The following is a 16,322-nucleotide window of genomic DNA, read 5'->3' as shown; positions in this document are numbered from 1 at the left end:
ATGACCTGAGCTGAAGGCAGACACTTCACTGACTGAGCCACCCAGGTGCCCCATACTGCTGTAATTTTTAAAAAAGAGCATAAAATTTTTAAATCTACAAAAATATATACAACCCTTCGAAAGCTCCTAGTTTTCTACAGAAGAAGTCTGAGCTGCTCAGCATACCACAAAGGCCTGCAAAGACTGGCCACTATGTCAGCTCCCACAATTCCCTACCAGTGATGCCATGCTGCTTCAAGCTTCTGTAATTCCACTTAAGACAAGTCCTCTACTGAGGCTGCCTTCCCTTTCTCCCACACCCACCCACTCCTGTCCTTTAGGTGTATTAACCCCAGGAAGTCATCTCTGATCCCTGAACTGGACATGGAACCTTGAACAACCCTTTATCATGCCCTTCCCTACAGTGCATTCTATTTACTTGTGATTGTGTATTCCCCCAACCAGCCTGTGAGCCACAAAAGTGACTAGCAAAATGCCAAGAAAGCACTATGTACATTCTGATAAAAGTAAGAGTACAAGAAAAGAAAGAGCCAAGTGTTCTCCTTAATTCACTCAGTAAATAATTCATCCACTTATCTGTTCAACATGGACTTCCGGCACACATACCAGGCATGGGGGTATACTGCCCAAGTGGAACTTAAAGTTTAATGGGCAAGGCAGACATTTATCAAGTAACGTCCATTTAGTAATTACAAAGTTGTAAAGAAAAAATACAGAGTTCTATGAAAGCATATCACATATCAGACAGACTTTAGAATAACTACATATTACGGTCAAAGAGATCCTGACCTAATTTGAGGCAGAGGAAAAAGAATGAATCAATCCTCTGAGTCATGAAAGAATATTACATGTTCAGAACTGAAAAAAAGGGCAAATTTTTAAGATTTTATTTATTTATTTGAGAGACAGAGGTAGTGATGAGATAGCAAGAGAGAGCACAAGCAGGGAAGAGTGGGAGAAGTAGGCTCCCTGCTGAGCAGGGAGCCTGACGAGGGGCTCGATCTCAGGACCCTGGGATCATGATTTGAGCCAAAGGCAGACGCCCAACCAACTGAGCCACCCAGGGGCCCCTAGATGAGGCTTAAGAGACTAACAGGCACCACATCTTTTTGAGAATTATGGCAAGTATCTCTCTGATAACGCCTACCATGAAGCAGGAATTCAACACATATTTGTTCAGTGTTGAATAAACAAATGAATAATATTTGTCCTAAGAGCAATAAAAATCCTTTGATGAACTATAAATAAGAGTGACATTAACAGGTTTGAATTTTTGAAATATCAATCCAACCTCAATATAATGATTGGGTTGGAAGGGGCAAAACTAGAGAGACAAATTAAGGGTATACTGCAATAGTCCAGCAAAAGACATTGACAAAACTTCCACTTCGATTAAGGGCAAAGCTAGATAATTCAGACCGATCTTTCTGCTGAGGAAAACTAGAAAAGTACTATGGATATCAATTAAAAAGTGTATGAGAACACACATATACATACAAATGTATATGCATATAGATACATACATATCTATGTATCTGTAGACATATGCAGGTGCGTGTATACACATATGTGTATTCGAAAGTATTAGAAAACTAAAAGATAAATGAAGAATTAAAGAACTAGGATCATGCAAGGAAAGTTCGCCTAGAGTATGGGGCTGTTTTTTCTTCAACTGGGGGAGTGAGGGAATGGAGACATGAGGGCAAAGTAAACAGCTTCTGACAGCCAAGTGAGGCCAGAAGGGCAATGGCTAGAGTTTAAGTCTAAGGGTACGAGGGTGAGAAGGGGCAACCTAATAAACCCCATCACTTTGGATTAGGACCCCAAAAAGCTACAACAATATGAGAACAAAATAAAAATACACAGACTTTGGTAGGGACTGCAGGTCAGCTCTGAATCATCTTAATTCCTGAAATGAGAATTTTTCCTGGATTTTTAACCAAAACAAATACTCTCTGGATTAAAATAGGTTGTCCTAAGCTTCAAATTATTTTTACGCACAACTTTGGAAATACACCTGCCTAATATGATAAGAAATAAAGCATGCTAGCAGTTCAGACAACATGAATAGACAGGATAAGACACAGCCAGAGGGATCAACTTACTGGAGTTATCAGACACAGATTTTAAAATAATTCTGCTTATTATGTTGAAAGAGATAAAGACAACATGAAAATTTCACCAGAGAACTAGAATTTCGTAAAAAAAGGGAATTATAGAAATGACAAAAAGCAATCAAGGAAATTACAAACAAATGGACAGGCTTACCAGAAGACTAGACAAGGTGAAGAGAGGAGTGAACTGAAAGACAGGTCCAGAATGAAGCCCAAGGAGATGAAGGAATGAACACTCAGAAGAGAACAGAATAAAATGAGATGGCTTATCACACATGTAAATGGAGAACCAAAAGGAGAGGAGGGAAGAGAATGAGACAAAAGCAAAATATGAAGAAATAATGGCCAAGAACCTCTTTGATGAAAAGTTACCGAGGCATAGATGATAAAATAAGCACTATGAACCCCAAGTATGATACATCAAAAGAAATTCACATGTAGGCACATGACAGAAAAATTGCTGAAAACCATACGAAGCAAAAATTCTTGAAAGAAACCAAAGAAACAGATTATTCCTCAAAGAATCAATAGTTAAGACTGACAATCTGATTTCTCAACAGAACCAATGGAAGGCAGAAGACAATACAATGATATATTTAAAGTACTGAACGAAAATAACAGCCAATCTAAAATTCTACATGCAGCAAAAACACCCTTCAAGAACTGAAAAGAAGACGCGGTATACATACACAATGGAATATTATGCAGTCGTAAGAAAGAATGAGATCTTGCCATTGCAACAACATGGATGGACCTAGAGGGTATTACGCTAAGTGAAATTAAGTCAGAGAAAAACAAATACCATGATTTCACTTATATGTGGAATCTAAAAAACGAAACAAATGAAATAAACAAAAAGACTCAAATACAGAGAACAAATTGGTGGTTGTTGGGGGGGTGAAATAAAAGGGATTAAGAGGTACAGACTTCCAGTTATAAAATAATTAGTCACTGAGATGGAAAGAACAGCATAGAGAATAGTCAATAATATCACAATAATGTCCGTTGACAGTTATTGACTGCACTTGTGGTGAACAATGAGTAACATATACAGTTGTTGAAAAAGAATGCTGCACACCTGAACCTAATAACACCATATATTATAATTCAATTAAAAATTTTAATAATAGGGGTGCCTGGGTTGCTCAGTTGTTAAGTGTCTGCCTTCGGCTCAGGGCAAGATCCCAGGGTCCAGGGATCGAGCCCCGCATCGGCCTCCCTGCTCTGCTGGGAGGCGGCTTCTTCCTCTCCCACTCCCCCTGCTTGTGTTTCCTTTCTCGATGGCTGTCTCTCTCTCTGTCAAATAAATAAATAAAATCTTAAAAAAAAATTTTTTTTAATAATAAAAGTAAATCCTTCAAGAATGGAAGTAAAATAAAACTTTTCCATACAAAAAACACAAATTAGTTTCATCAGTAAACTCACAATAAATGGAAATATCAGAGGGTATTCTTCAGCCAAAAGGAAAATAATCCCAGATGAATAGTCACAGATGCAAGAAGGAGAGAAAAGCAATGATAAATACATTGAAGTAAATGATAAATATTTAGTAAATCTAAATGAATATTGCCTATATAAAATAACACTGTCTTGGGATGCCTGGATGGCTCAGTCAGTTAAGCGTCTGACCTTTGATTTCCACTCAGGTCATGCATGATCTCAGGGTTTTAAGATCAAGCCCTGTGTAAGGCTCTGCACTGAGCAGGGAGCCTGCTTCAGATTCTCTCTCCCTCCCTCTCCCTCTGTGACTCCCTCGCATGCATGTGCTCTCTCTCTCTCAAAAAAACACAAAAACAAAAACAAAAAATACCACACTGTCTTACAGAATGAAAAATGGAGATTTAAAATATATATTATACACACATATAAGTCAGCAAGATGGACAAACGGAGGCAAGTCCTTGCACTGTCCAAAATGGTTATTGTGCCATATAACATTTGACTTTGGAAAGTCAAGAATTCCTATTGTATTACACTTTGATAAAAATAAAATAAAATTTTAAAAAATTTCACTTCAGGGGCGCCTGGGTGACTCAGTTGGTAAGCATCTGTCTTCGGCTCAGGGGTCTTGGAATTGAGCCCCACATCAGGTTCCCTGCTCCTGGGGGAGCCTGCTTCTCCCTCTCTCTCTGTCTCTCCCCCTTGCTCGTGCACTCTCTCTCTGTGTCAGACAAATATTTAAAACCTTAAAAAAAAAAGTTCACTTCAAATTTTTAAAAATTTTATGTTGTAAGATCTAGGCTAACCAGTAAAAAAGTATAAAAGAATGTTTAACTCCCGAACTAAAGATGCAAAGAATTTTTTTTAAAAATTCAAAAGGTGGCAAGAAACAAGAGAAAAAAAGAACATTAAACAAGTAAGATAAATATAAAGCGTTTAGTAAGAGAGTAGTTTTAAATCCACATATATCAGTAATTACATTAAACATAATGAACTAAATGATCAATTTTAAAAATAAAACATTTTTTTTTAAACGAACTACATGTTAGAGCCCGGGTGGCTCAGGTGACTAAGGATCCAACTCTCAATTTTGGCTCAGGTCATGATCTGGGGTCCTGGGATTGAGCCCCACTTCAGGCTCCCTGCTCAATGGGAAGTCTGCTTGTCTTCCTCTCCCTCTGCCCCTTCCCCTGCTTGCTCTCTAATAAATCTTTAAAAGTAAATAAATAAAAATAAAAAACTACATGTTATTTACATAGGTCTTATCTAAAACAAAAAGACATAAAAAAGATGAAAATAAAGGTAGAAGCAGGTATACCACACAAACTACAATCAAAAGACAGCTGGTATCATTACATTAATATTAAAGTCATTATTTGCTGATGATTATTTGTAAAAAATTCAAAATAATCTACATATAATTTATTAAAATTAAGTAAGGTTGTAAGATATATGAGTTAATTAATAAAAGTAAACTGCATTTCTGAATATCAGCTATGTAGTGTTAGAAAATGAAATTAAAAAAATATTATTTACAGGGGCGCCTGGGTGGCACAGTCATTAAGCGTCTGCCTTCAGCTCAGGGCGTGATCCCGGCGTTATAGGATCGAGCCCCACATCAGGCTCCTCCGCTGGGAGCCTGCTTCTTCCTCTCCCACTCCCCCTGCCTGTGTTCCCTCTCTCGCTGGCTGTCTCTCTGTCAAATAAATAAATAAAATCTTTAAAAAAATATATTATTTACAACAAAATATTAAATATCTAGGAATAACTAGCAAAAAATGTACAAAATCTCCATGCCGAAAACTATAAAACAGTATTAAAACAATAGGGACGTACCACGATTATGGACTGGAAAACTCAATACTGTAAAATGTCAATCCCCAAATGTCATCAGAACTATAGAGTTATTGCAAACCTACAAAATCCTAACAGAAATTTTGTTTTGGGGTTGAATTTCACAAGCTGATATCAAAATTCATTTTAAAAAAATGAAAAGATCAAGAATAAGATATTCATAAAGAAAAGCAAGGTGAGTGAACTTGTCCTACAAGACATAAAGATTTAATATAATGCTATGCTAAGAGAGCACAGCACTGGCATGAGAACAGACAGACTACTGGAAAAGAACAGAAAGCCCTGAAACACCCATATATAAACACTTAATTTACCACAACAGTGGTACTGCAGAACAATGGAGAAAGGACATCCTTTTCAATAAAAGGTGCTGGACATTTGGATTTCCATATACCCAAGCAACATTCACACACATCAATCCCATGTGTGAAAAGCAATAATAAACCTTCTAGTAAAAATGTAGCAAAATGTCTTAATGAGTTCAGGGTAGCAAAACAGGTAAGAAAAGAGGAAAAATTAAAAGATTGTCATATTGGACTACATTAAGAACTTTTCATCAAAATACAACACTAAGGGACTAAAAGGCGGGGGTTGGGGGAAGGTGGGAGTGACTAAAAGGAAGAAGATATTTGAAAACACATATAACCATTAAAGCCATTAAAGAACTTGAACTGGAATATAAAGAATTCACACAAAACAATAAGGAAAAAGAAGAACATTCAAGAAACATCAATAGACATTATCTAAAAAGATATCCAAACAGCCAATTAAACATATTAAAGATGTTCCACTTCATCAGATATCCAAGGAATACAAATTAAGGCCACAATGATAAACTACACACATCCATAGAACTGTCAAATGAAAAAGATCCACAATTCCAACTGTGGGCAAATATATGGAATTGGAATTCTCACAGTGCCACCAGGGGAGTGTAAATTGGTACTACCACTTTGAAAAAGTTGGCTCAGTAATTTCACTCCAGGGTATACAGAATATAGAAATGTAAGACATGGCATACCAAGAGACCTGTACAAAATGTTCATGGCACCATTTCCTGTAACGGCTAAAAAGTGGAGACAGCCTAAATGTCCTTCAATGATGGAACAGATAAATAAATTAGGGTATATTCATACAATGAAACCTTATGCTGTGGTAAAAATGAATGAACTATAGCTACCGTCAACTATATGAATGAGTATCTATATAGGTAGAATTTTGAGCAAAAGCCACACATAAAAGATACACACTGTATTCTCTAATTATATGAAGTTAAAAAATAAAAAGGCAAAACTAATTGTATTTAAGAGTGTAGGCTTAATGGTAAAAAATAAAAGAAAGGTAGTTATTACCCTGAATGTCAGACAGTGGTGGTTATCTTATGGCAAAGATCTAAATCATTAGAGGCGAGTCTGAAGAGGCTTACGGGAGGCTGATACTATTCCATTTCTTGACCTGGATGGTGGTTACACACTGTGTTCACAGTGTGATAGAGCAATAGGCTGTATGACATTTTTCTACCTATTCTTTGTGTTATATTCCTCGATAAAATATTTTAAATGTGGGGAGCCTGGGTAGCTCAGTCAGTTAAGCATCCAACTCTTGATTTCGGCTCAAGTCATGATCTCAGGGTCCTGAGATCAAGCCCTGCATTGGGTTCTGTGCTGTGCGTGGAGTCTGCTTAAGATTCTCTCTCCCTCTCCTTCTGCTGCACCACCACCACCCCCGCTCACACACTCTTGCTCTCTAAATAAAATGAAATAAAACAAACAAAATATGTTATGGTAGAAACATAAGAGGTATTTTGAAAGTAAAATCAACAAGACTTAGTGAAGAAGGGAATAGGAGGAGAGGAAAAGGTAAAGGATCTTTCTCAGGTTTCCGATTTAAGGGTCTATATTGATAATGGGACCATTTCCCAAGATAAGGTAGACTGGAGAATGAAAGGAGATCCTGAAATCAGTTTTGAATATAAAGAAAAACCAATTATTTTATGGACTTCAAATTACTGAAATATCACAGAATCAAGTAATTGTCTTTCTGAGACAATGGACTAGTCAAATACCAGTCAAAAGTAATCTGCAGTGAGAGAGGACAGAAGAACTATATAGCCTTTCAATGGTCTGGCATGGAGTCACAGACCTCCAAACACAAGAGAGCTGCAGAGAGAGCAGAAGTACGAAGCCTAGCAAATAAGAGGAGGCAAGAATGGCACAAAAAGAGTAAGAGAGTATCTGACCTAGTGGCATTCCTCATCCATCTGGATACTTTACCCAAGTTCTTCTACTTCCTAAAATTATCTCCTGGTACCTTCAACACCTAAGCTTAAAACAAATTGCCTCCAGGAAGCCCTCTCTAGTAACTGTTCTTCTCACCATTAAAGCTGTCCTGGTTCAGGCTCTCATCACCTTGCTACAGACTTACCAGTCTCGTAGTCAGTCACCCTAACACCCATCTTGCCCTCATCCAATTCCTCCATCCTCCATCCTGTTTCCAGAGTAACATTTCTAAAACAAAACCCACAAGATAAAATACAGGCCCTCCACGATTTGTAGTCTTACCTCTTAAGGAGCTTTCAACCTAAAATCTACACCAGCTGCTTGCATTTCTTCTAACGTGACAGGCTATTTCACATCTCCATGCCTTTGCTCACAACTGCTCTTTCTTTCTAAAATGTCTTTCTTTCCTCCAACTGGCCCAAATCTGTTTTAAAAGACTCATCTCAAGGATCACTACTATTCTATAATGTCTTTCTAGTCCCCTGCTCCCAAGTCAAACTGACTGCCCTCTTCTTTTGAGGTCAATATCATAACCTGTCCCAAATTTCACAGCACCTACAACACTGGATTGTTATTATACATTTATTGTGTTATCTATCCAACTAGACTCAGATCAGGGATCATATAATCATCTCTTATCTCCAACATTAAGCACAAGTCCTGGCACAGAGTTAGTATTCAGGATGTTTCGAGAAAATGAAAAAAATGAACAAATGAATAACCTCAGCCCTTACTACTTGTTGCATATATTATTTGGTCTACCAGTATACTGCTAGCCCCAAAAGGACAAGGAACATGTCTCACAGTTCTACATCCTCCACAGCAACTAGCACAGTAGCATAAGTGAAGAACGCCTCATATGAAAGAAGGTCAGATACTGTTGCCTGACTACAGAAAAATCTGGAGGAGAGAAGAAGCCCAAGTAGCTTATCCACTAAAATACAAGAGACCACATTTATGGATAACAGACAAAAGGATAAAAAAACACTATGGTCATCAATCTAGAACTGGATACATCTGGCATCCCTCATTTCCTTTGGGGCTAGAATCTGCTAGAGTAATGCACACAGCATGGCCTAGTTAAAGAGCCTGAGGTATAACATCAGAAACCTGAGCTCTATTTTTCTTTCAGACATGAAAATGGTATTGTGATTATGTCTTTTAAAAGAGTATTGTTTAGAGATATAATTTCACAATTAAATTTTTTCATAATTGAAATTTATGAACAAAATGATATGATGCCAGGGAGAATATGGTAGAGAGGGTAAGAGTAGAGGAAGCGGAAGTGGACAGCTTGGCGGGGGGGGGGGGGGCATGGGAATAAAAAGTTTGGCTACAAAGTGGTAACTGCTCAAACTGGATAATGGGTGCATGGGTATTAATTAAACCATTCCCTCTACTTGTATATGATTTGAAATGTTTCATGACAAAAAGTTAAAAAAAAAAATCCAGATCAAATCTAGACCCTCCATTTACTTAGCTGGGTCATCCTGAAAACTGAACTGCTCCAAGCTTAGTTCTTCTTCTTTTTAAAACATACATACATACATACATACATTTATGTATTTATTTATTTATTTATTTATTTATTTATTTATTGAGAGAGAGAGAGACCACGCATGCGCGCACACACACAGGCAGCAGCAGGAAGAGGGAGAAATAGGTTCCCCACTGAGCAGGGAGCCCAATGTGGGGCTCAATCCCAATGACCTGAGCCAAAGGCAGCCGCTTCACCAACTGAGCCACCCAGGCGCCCCTCCAAGCTTAGTTCCTTACCTGGATTACACAAATAACAATGGTGTTGTCATCAGGATTAAATAATATTACATGTGGAAAGAGCTTTACAAACTCCAACAAGCTGTATAAATGTTAATGGTTCTTAGAAGTATTATTACAGATGACCATGGGTAACAGAGTTACATAATCATATAATAGCTGGATATTGCTAAGAAAAGAGGTAACTAAAAATAGATCATCAAGTGTCTAAAAACCTAAGAACAGAAACCCTCATTACATTCATGTAAAACATGAGGGCTGCATTTATTAACCCCCTACAATGTTCCAGGGACCTTGCCAGGAACTGGGACAGAGATAAACAGATTTGTAGTCTCTGAATTTAGGGGCTTAAAGTCTAAAGGAGAGAGACATATGGCAAACATTGGCTATACTAAGAGCTAATAAATGTGCTAAAAGGTCTGTCCAGTGCCCAGAAAAAACGCCTGATATATAAGCATTTGTTAACTGAGTAGAAAGTCTCACAAATGCATATACGCTCACTCATTCAACAAATATTAATTTTACCACGCACTGTTCTTGGTACTGCAGATGCATCTTTAACTTAAAAAAACAAAAATCCCTGTTCAAGAAGAGCTTAAAGAACCAAATAAATGAGAAAATTATATAAAATACGAGAAGATTGGGGGGGAGTGCCCGGGTGGCTCAGCCAGACTCTGATGGCTCAGGTCATGACCTCAAGGTCGTGAGATCAAGCCCCGTGTCATGATCCACACTCAACTCAGAGTATACCTGAGGATTTTTCATCCTCTCCCTCTTCTCCTCCTCATGTGCACACATGCATGTGTGTGCTCTCAAACAAATAAATAAACCTTTTATTTATTTTTTTCTTTTAAAAATTTATTTATTCATTTTGTTAATCAGTGATAATTTATCCCTTTAACTATATTTAGGAAAATGTACTGAATAATCATTATTTGTTAACATCTGATATTTCTTTTTTTTTAATAATATTTATTTTGTTATATTAGTCACCATACAGTACATCCCCACTTCTTGATGCAATGTTCCATGATTCATTACTTGCATATAACACCCAGTGCACCATGCAATATGTGCCCTCCTTAATAAATCTTTTTAAAAAAAAGAATATGAGAAGATGGTAAGTGCTATGGAGAAAAAATCAAGGAAGGGAGCTAGGAGGTTCTGGGGTGAAACAGGCAGTTTCAATTTTAAATACAGGGATAAAAAAAGGCCTTAATGAAAAAGTGACATTTGAGCTATGACTTGAACAAAGTGTGGGAAGTAGACATATGAACATCTGAGGGAAGTGTTCTAGGTGGAAGGAAACATAAGTGGAAAGACTCTGAGGAAGGAATATGCTTGACAGAGAAGTGGCAGACCAGATCACAGCCCAGTGGGAGGGAAACAGAGCGGTTCTAGGCTGGGGGAACAGCACATGAAAAGACATGGATTTCTGAAAATCCACAAGATCTTTGGAAAACTATAAGCATTTCTGATTAAGCTACAACATTATATATGTAAAGGAAAAGACCCTTTATGTCATACATAAAAGATTTAAATAAACATAGTTTACAGAAAGAAAAGAGACTGAAGAGAAAAAGCAGCTTTTGCAAGGAAACGCTTAAAGACATTACATGCATCCTGACAGGTGCAATATGAAATACAAGTCATCATCTATAACGCATTCTTAAAAATTTCAAAAATATGCTTAACCTGAATCTAACAAGGCCTACACTGTATATTTAACTTTCTGTTCCTAGTAAATAAAAGGGATAGAGGAGCAAATTAACCCTTAAGGAAGTAAACAAATTAAAAAAACAAGACATTTTATCAACAACTGACTGAGTTTATCAGGTCAATGTCACCAAAATAATAAAAATTGTTCTAGATTTAAAAAAGACCAGGGACGCTTGGGTGGCTCAGTTGGTTAAGCGTCTGCCTTTGGTTCAGGTCATGATCCCAGGGTCCTGGGATTGAGTCCCACATCAGCTCCTTGCTCAGCTGGGAGCCTGCTTCTCCCTCTCCCTCTGCCTACCACTCTCTCTTTCTCTCTAACAAATAAATAAATAAAATCTTTAAAAAAAAAAAAATTAGGGGCACTGGGTGGCTCAGTCGGTTAAGCATCTGCCTTCGGCTCAGGTCATGATCCCAGCCAGGGTTGTGGGATCAAGTCCCACATCGGGCTCTCTGCTCAGTGGAAGCCCTACCTCTCCCTCTCCCTGCCGCTCGGCCTGCTCGTGTTCACTCTCTCTCTGTCAAATAAATAAAATCTTTTTAAAAAATTAATTAAAATTTAAAAAGACCAAATGCCATGTGTGAATAGTGTTTGCATTTTGATTTGAACAAATCAACTATAAAAAGATATTTCGGAAATGAGAGCAATTTGAATATTGACTAGTTGTTAGAGGACATTAAGAAAATTTAGTTTTATCTGATGTGGGTTTTTTTAAGTCCCTTACCGAACTATTTAGAGAAACATATTATGATACTTTTTAAAACTTCAGGAAAACAAACGGAGCAAATTTGGCAAGATACTCGTTTTGTGTTAAATCCCTTTGGTATTTGGCAGATCACTGCAGTATTGTCTCAACTTTTCTATAGGCTTAAAATTTTCATACTGAAGTTTAAAACTTTGATTTATCTGTGATTCAAATATTTGGAAATCACGTATTCCCTTTTACTTCAGATCTTATAAACTGAAAAATAAATACATCTTGTGAATTTCATTTGTTTAAGCTATTTCCTGTATTTAATCAATCACAAACTGATGTTTTTTTCTAACCCAGTAAAATACACAGAGAAATGAAATGCCACTATGCAAAGGAAAAAAAAAAAGTTTAAAAAAAGGGGGCTATCACAATTAGATATGAGGGCTTTGAAATAGGGCAATAACAGCAGGATGACAGGGTGACATTTCAGAGACAAATCTGGTTACAGAGGGTCATGGCTGAAGCTCTCCTTTGTACTCCCACTGCACTCAGCGTAACACAGGCAACACCACCCCCAGCAGTATGTTCACATCTGTCTCTGTATACACTATATGGACACACTCTATATCCACACGGATATGCTGCCAAGTTTCTGAGGACAGGATCTGGATCTTTTTTATCTCTGTGCCTGGCCCGTGGAAGGCCCTCAATAAAAGACTGCTGAATGAACACCTTATTTATCTTACAATACTAACCCATTCTGTAGACATGATACAATTCTTTTTTTTTTTTTTTTTAGATTTCATTTATTTATTTGACAGAGAGAGAGAGAGAGAGCCAGCAAGAGAGGGAACACAAGGAGGGAGAGTGGGAGAGGAAGAAGCAGGCTCCCAGTGAAGCAGGGAGCCTGATGCGGGGCTCAATCCCAGGACTCTGGGATCACGCCCTGAGCCGAAGGCGGACACTTTAACGACTGAGCCACCCAGGCGCCCCAGACATGATACAATTCTTACACACACTCCCATCAGGTCCTGAAGACCTTCTTACCTTGTAATAATGTTCCAAGAGAATCCTGACTACTCCCTCCACGCTTTCTGCTTCAACAGGCTTCCTGGCAAACTGGAGTAGGTACTGCAAAGCATCTGCTGGGGAGGTAGCTTTACACAGATCGATGTGGAGTGCTGCAGATTTACTTGGTTTTGTCAATCGGAGTTTCTTGGTTGCAATTTCCTCCTGTTGCTGCTGCAAGGGAGTAGGCAAAGATAACAGATGAAAACACGGGGTCTGCAAATTTCACTTTGCCTCACTCCCTTATACCAAATAATGTGTTTAACTGATAGACCTAACTTTAGGGAAAAGCAGTGTTATGAACTGGAAAAAGGGCACTGGACTGGAGACCAGGCTATGAGTCCCCATTTTGCTTTTCACTAGCTCCCACCACAGTGGGCTAGTCATTTCATTTCTCCAAGTCTCAATTTCTTTCTCTATAAAGTAGATCCACTAACATTTTGTTCTGCCTATCCCTCAAGACTGTCGTAGCTTTAGGGTAAAAAGGACACACAAAGGATCTCTCATTATTTATTTAAAAAGAAATCTCAAGGCCGAGAGCAACATGAACGACCTGGTGTCTGAGTACCAGCAGTACCAAGATGCCACCGCAGAAGAAGAGGAGGATTTCGGTGAGGAGGCCGAAGAGGAGGCCTAAGGCAGAGCACCACCACCTCAGGCTTCTCCGTTCCCTCAGCTGCCTTCCTCAGCTGCCCCTGTCCTCTCCCTCAGAATTGCATTTTCTGCCTGTCTCATTTTGTTTTGTTTTTTCTCCTTTTTTGGAGGGGGGGGTCCTAGAACAGTGCCTGGCACATAATAGGCACTCAATAAATACTTGTTGTTTGTTGAATGTCTCCTCTCTTCCGCTCTGGGAAACCTAGATTTCTGCCATGCTGGGTAACCCTGTATTTCCTTTTGGTGTCCACTTCTCCCATCTGTCCAGCTGATATTTCCCGTATTTTTTAAGATAATTCTCCAAGAAGCTGGGTCTCATCAGATCCCATTTAGAACCATGTGCTGAAAACCCAGTAGATGGCCACCATCCTAAGCCCATGTGGTAGCCCAGGGGAAAGGAAACCAAGCTACCTCATAGCAGTAGAGGTACCCATAAGGAAGGGGTAGGGTTTTCTCTAGAGCAGTTTTGGAGAGGGATATCCAAGCTGTTGAGTCCGAATTTCTTTGCTCCTCTCTCAGCTTCAGGAGAGGTATTGACAGTATTATCTCTATTTGTATTCTTCCATGCTCTGTCCTGAGCGGTTTCTTTTGCAGCGTCTGCCCCACTCTCTTGAGCAGGATCCTTCCTTTCCTACACAACCTCCTTCATATGTTGGATTCCTTCTTTCTTCCCCTGGTTGGAGAAGGGGGCCAAAAGGGAAGAGGGACTAGCCTCCAGAAAGGCCCTCCCTTTCCCCACCTTTTCTTAGCAAACACCCAGCTCTGCTGTGTATACATGGAAAGGTGTGTATTGCCACCTAAATCTGAATCATTCTTCCAGAGAGGGGACAAGGAGACCCTCCATCTTTGGCAACATCTCATTTCTTCCTTTTGCTATTCTCTCCCCTGCCCTTGGCTTCATCCTGTCCTATACTTCAAATTTCTACTTTGTGTTGAACTTGTTTTTCATATTGAAAAGATAACATCGCCCCAAGAGCCAAAAATAAATGACAACTGAAAAAAAAATAAAATAAAAAATAAAAAAATAAAAAGAAATCTCAGTTTATAAACACATTCAGACTGTGCTGAGGCACCCACCAGGCTCAGCTTCCCTCACAAGAAACTGGAACTGACGGGAACTATCCATAGCTTACACTGAGTAAAAATTCTTCTCCTTATTCCAGATGACTACCCAAACCATTCTGCCTTTATTCTGGTTAGTATAAAAAAAATTAAAAATAGTCAAATACCTCACAAACTGTAGCCACTTAACAAATGTGGCTGTTCAGCATTAGGACTTATCTCTAAGTTCCAATTCTGCTGTGCTAAGTAAGTCATAATTCTTACTCTCATCATCTGTAAAATGGGAATTACGACACTACTACCAGTCTTTCTCAATTAAGGATCCTCATCTGAACTACAGGACACGCAAAATTGTTTGAGTAACTATTTTCTCAATTCTCCCAAGGATGGCACATAATTAGAAGCTTTCTAGATGCATTCGTTATGTATAATGGATGCCAAAAAGTTCATGTAAAAGGGAACCTGTCCCGCCAGGGCTTAAGTCAGGCCCTAGTGGGTAGGCAGAGAGAGCACCATAAACAAGACAAATGTTGCAATCAGTAATTTTCCTTGACATTTGATGCATCATTTTGATATCCTGAGCAATCACCTCTTTACAAATTTACATTTCTACAGAGAAAAGATTAGGATCATTCTAGTCAGGAACAAACTACGGCATGATATAAAGGGACCAAGGGTTTTGAAGTCAGAGAATTTGAGTTCGGTAGCCACTTACTAGTGAGAGGAGGCCTGTCCTTCTCCTATAAAAGGGAATACAATACCTGTATCATATGGATATTTGAAAAGTCTAAAGTATGATGTCTTTATGTGTACAAACACATAATTAGCACTAAATAAATCCCAGTTCTCTCTCCTTCCTCATCTTCATAGCAGGGGAAAAGATGAGAAGCACTAAGATCTCATTTCATCACTCTAAGATAAAGATTCATGTAGAATGAAGAAATGAGCTCTTCTCTTAAAATCCTTACCCATTCCCATCCTATTCTACACAAATTCAGTCTTCTGTGTTACTTGGGCTCCAGTCAGGTCAAAACCTGAGAAAGATTTCTTTCCATACAGAGTATGTAAGGGGCAAGACAAATCAATATCTGCCATCAGTCAACCATCAATAACATTTTAGTGAGCCAGGACCTATGGTCATCCAGGGGTGATAAGAGTAGTTAGACATGAGCTGGGGGCAAGGGTGGTGATAAATAAGTGACACATGAGAAGCCTGAGGGCACAGCATCCTGACTTTGCAGCTCTTAACATCCTGGCAAGGCTCCCAAACCCTGGAGCTGACAGAGGCAGAGCCGCAGGTGCACAACATGCAGCTCTCCTCTTCAACCTCTGCCCCTCGGCAACCTACAGCTTCGTTACAATATACTCACATTTCGGTTTCAAGTTCACCCCCCAACCCCCACTCCTGTGGAGGAAGATGGCCAAGACAGTTCCAGCAAGAACCTGGTAGGGCCAAAAACTCCCCCTCCCAGCTGGTAGGAAGAGTCCCTTAGATGACTGGAAACAACCCCAGTAAGAGACCACCCTAGCTATAACCCATAATCTATGCAAACACGAAGAGACACCCCTAGTTCCAATGCAGTAGCCACCTCTGGGCCTGCACACTCTCCCTTCTGGAGAGTGTACTATCCTTAATAAACTGCTTTGTGGCTGCTACACTCTTTC

The 16,322-nt window shown here is 38.9% G+C and overlaps 1 protein-coding gene across 1 annotated transcript in view; it reads right to left on the bottom strand.

Annotated features, from left to right (window-relative positions):
- The window catches only part of INTS4 (integrator complex subunit 4), a 109,666-nt gene that overhangs the window by 90,463 nt on the left and 2,881 nt on the right, over window positions 1–16,322 (bottom strand). Inside the window, exon 2 of the mRNA XM_011221072.3 lies at window positions 12,921–13,115. Within this exon, the coding sequence (XP_011219374.2) occupies window positions 12,921–13,115 (195 nt within the window). The remainder of the gene's footprint in view (window positions 1–12,920; window positions 13,116–16,322) is intronic.

Source organism: Ailuropoda melanoleuca, chromosome 8, assembly GCF_002007445.2.
Source record: "Ailuropoda melanoleuca isolate Jingjing chromosome 8, ASM200744v2, whole genome shotgun sequence".
In the NCBI taxonomy this organism is placed as follows: Eukaryota; Metazoa; Chordata; class Mammalia; order Carnivora; family Ursidae; genus Ailuropoda; species Ailuropoda melanoleuca.
This window is presented reverse-complemented; position numbering and strand designations above follow the sequence as displayed.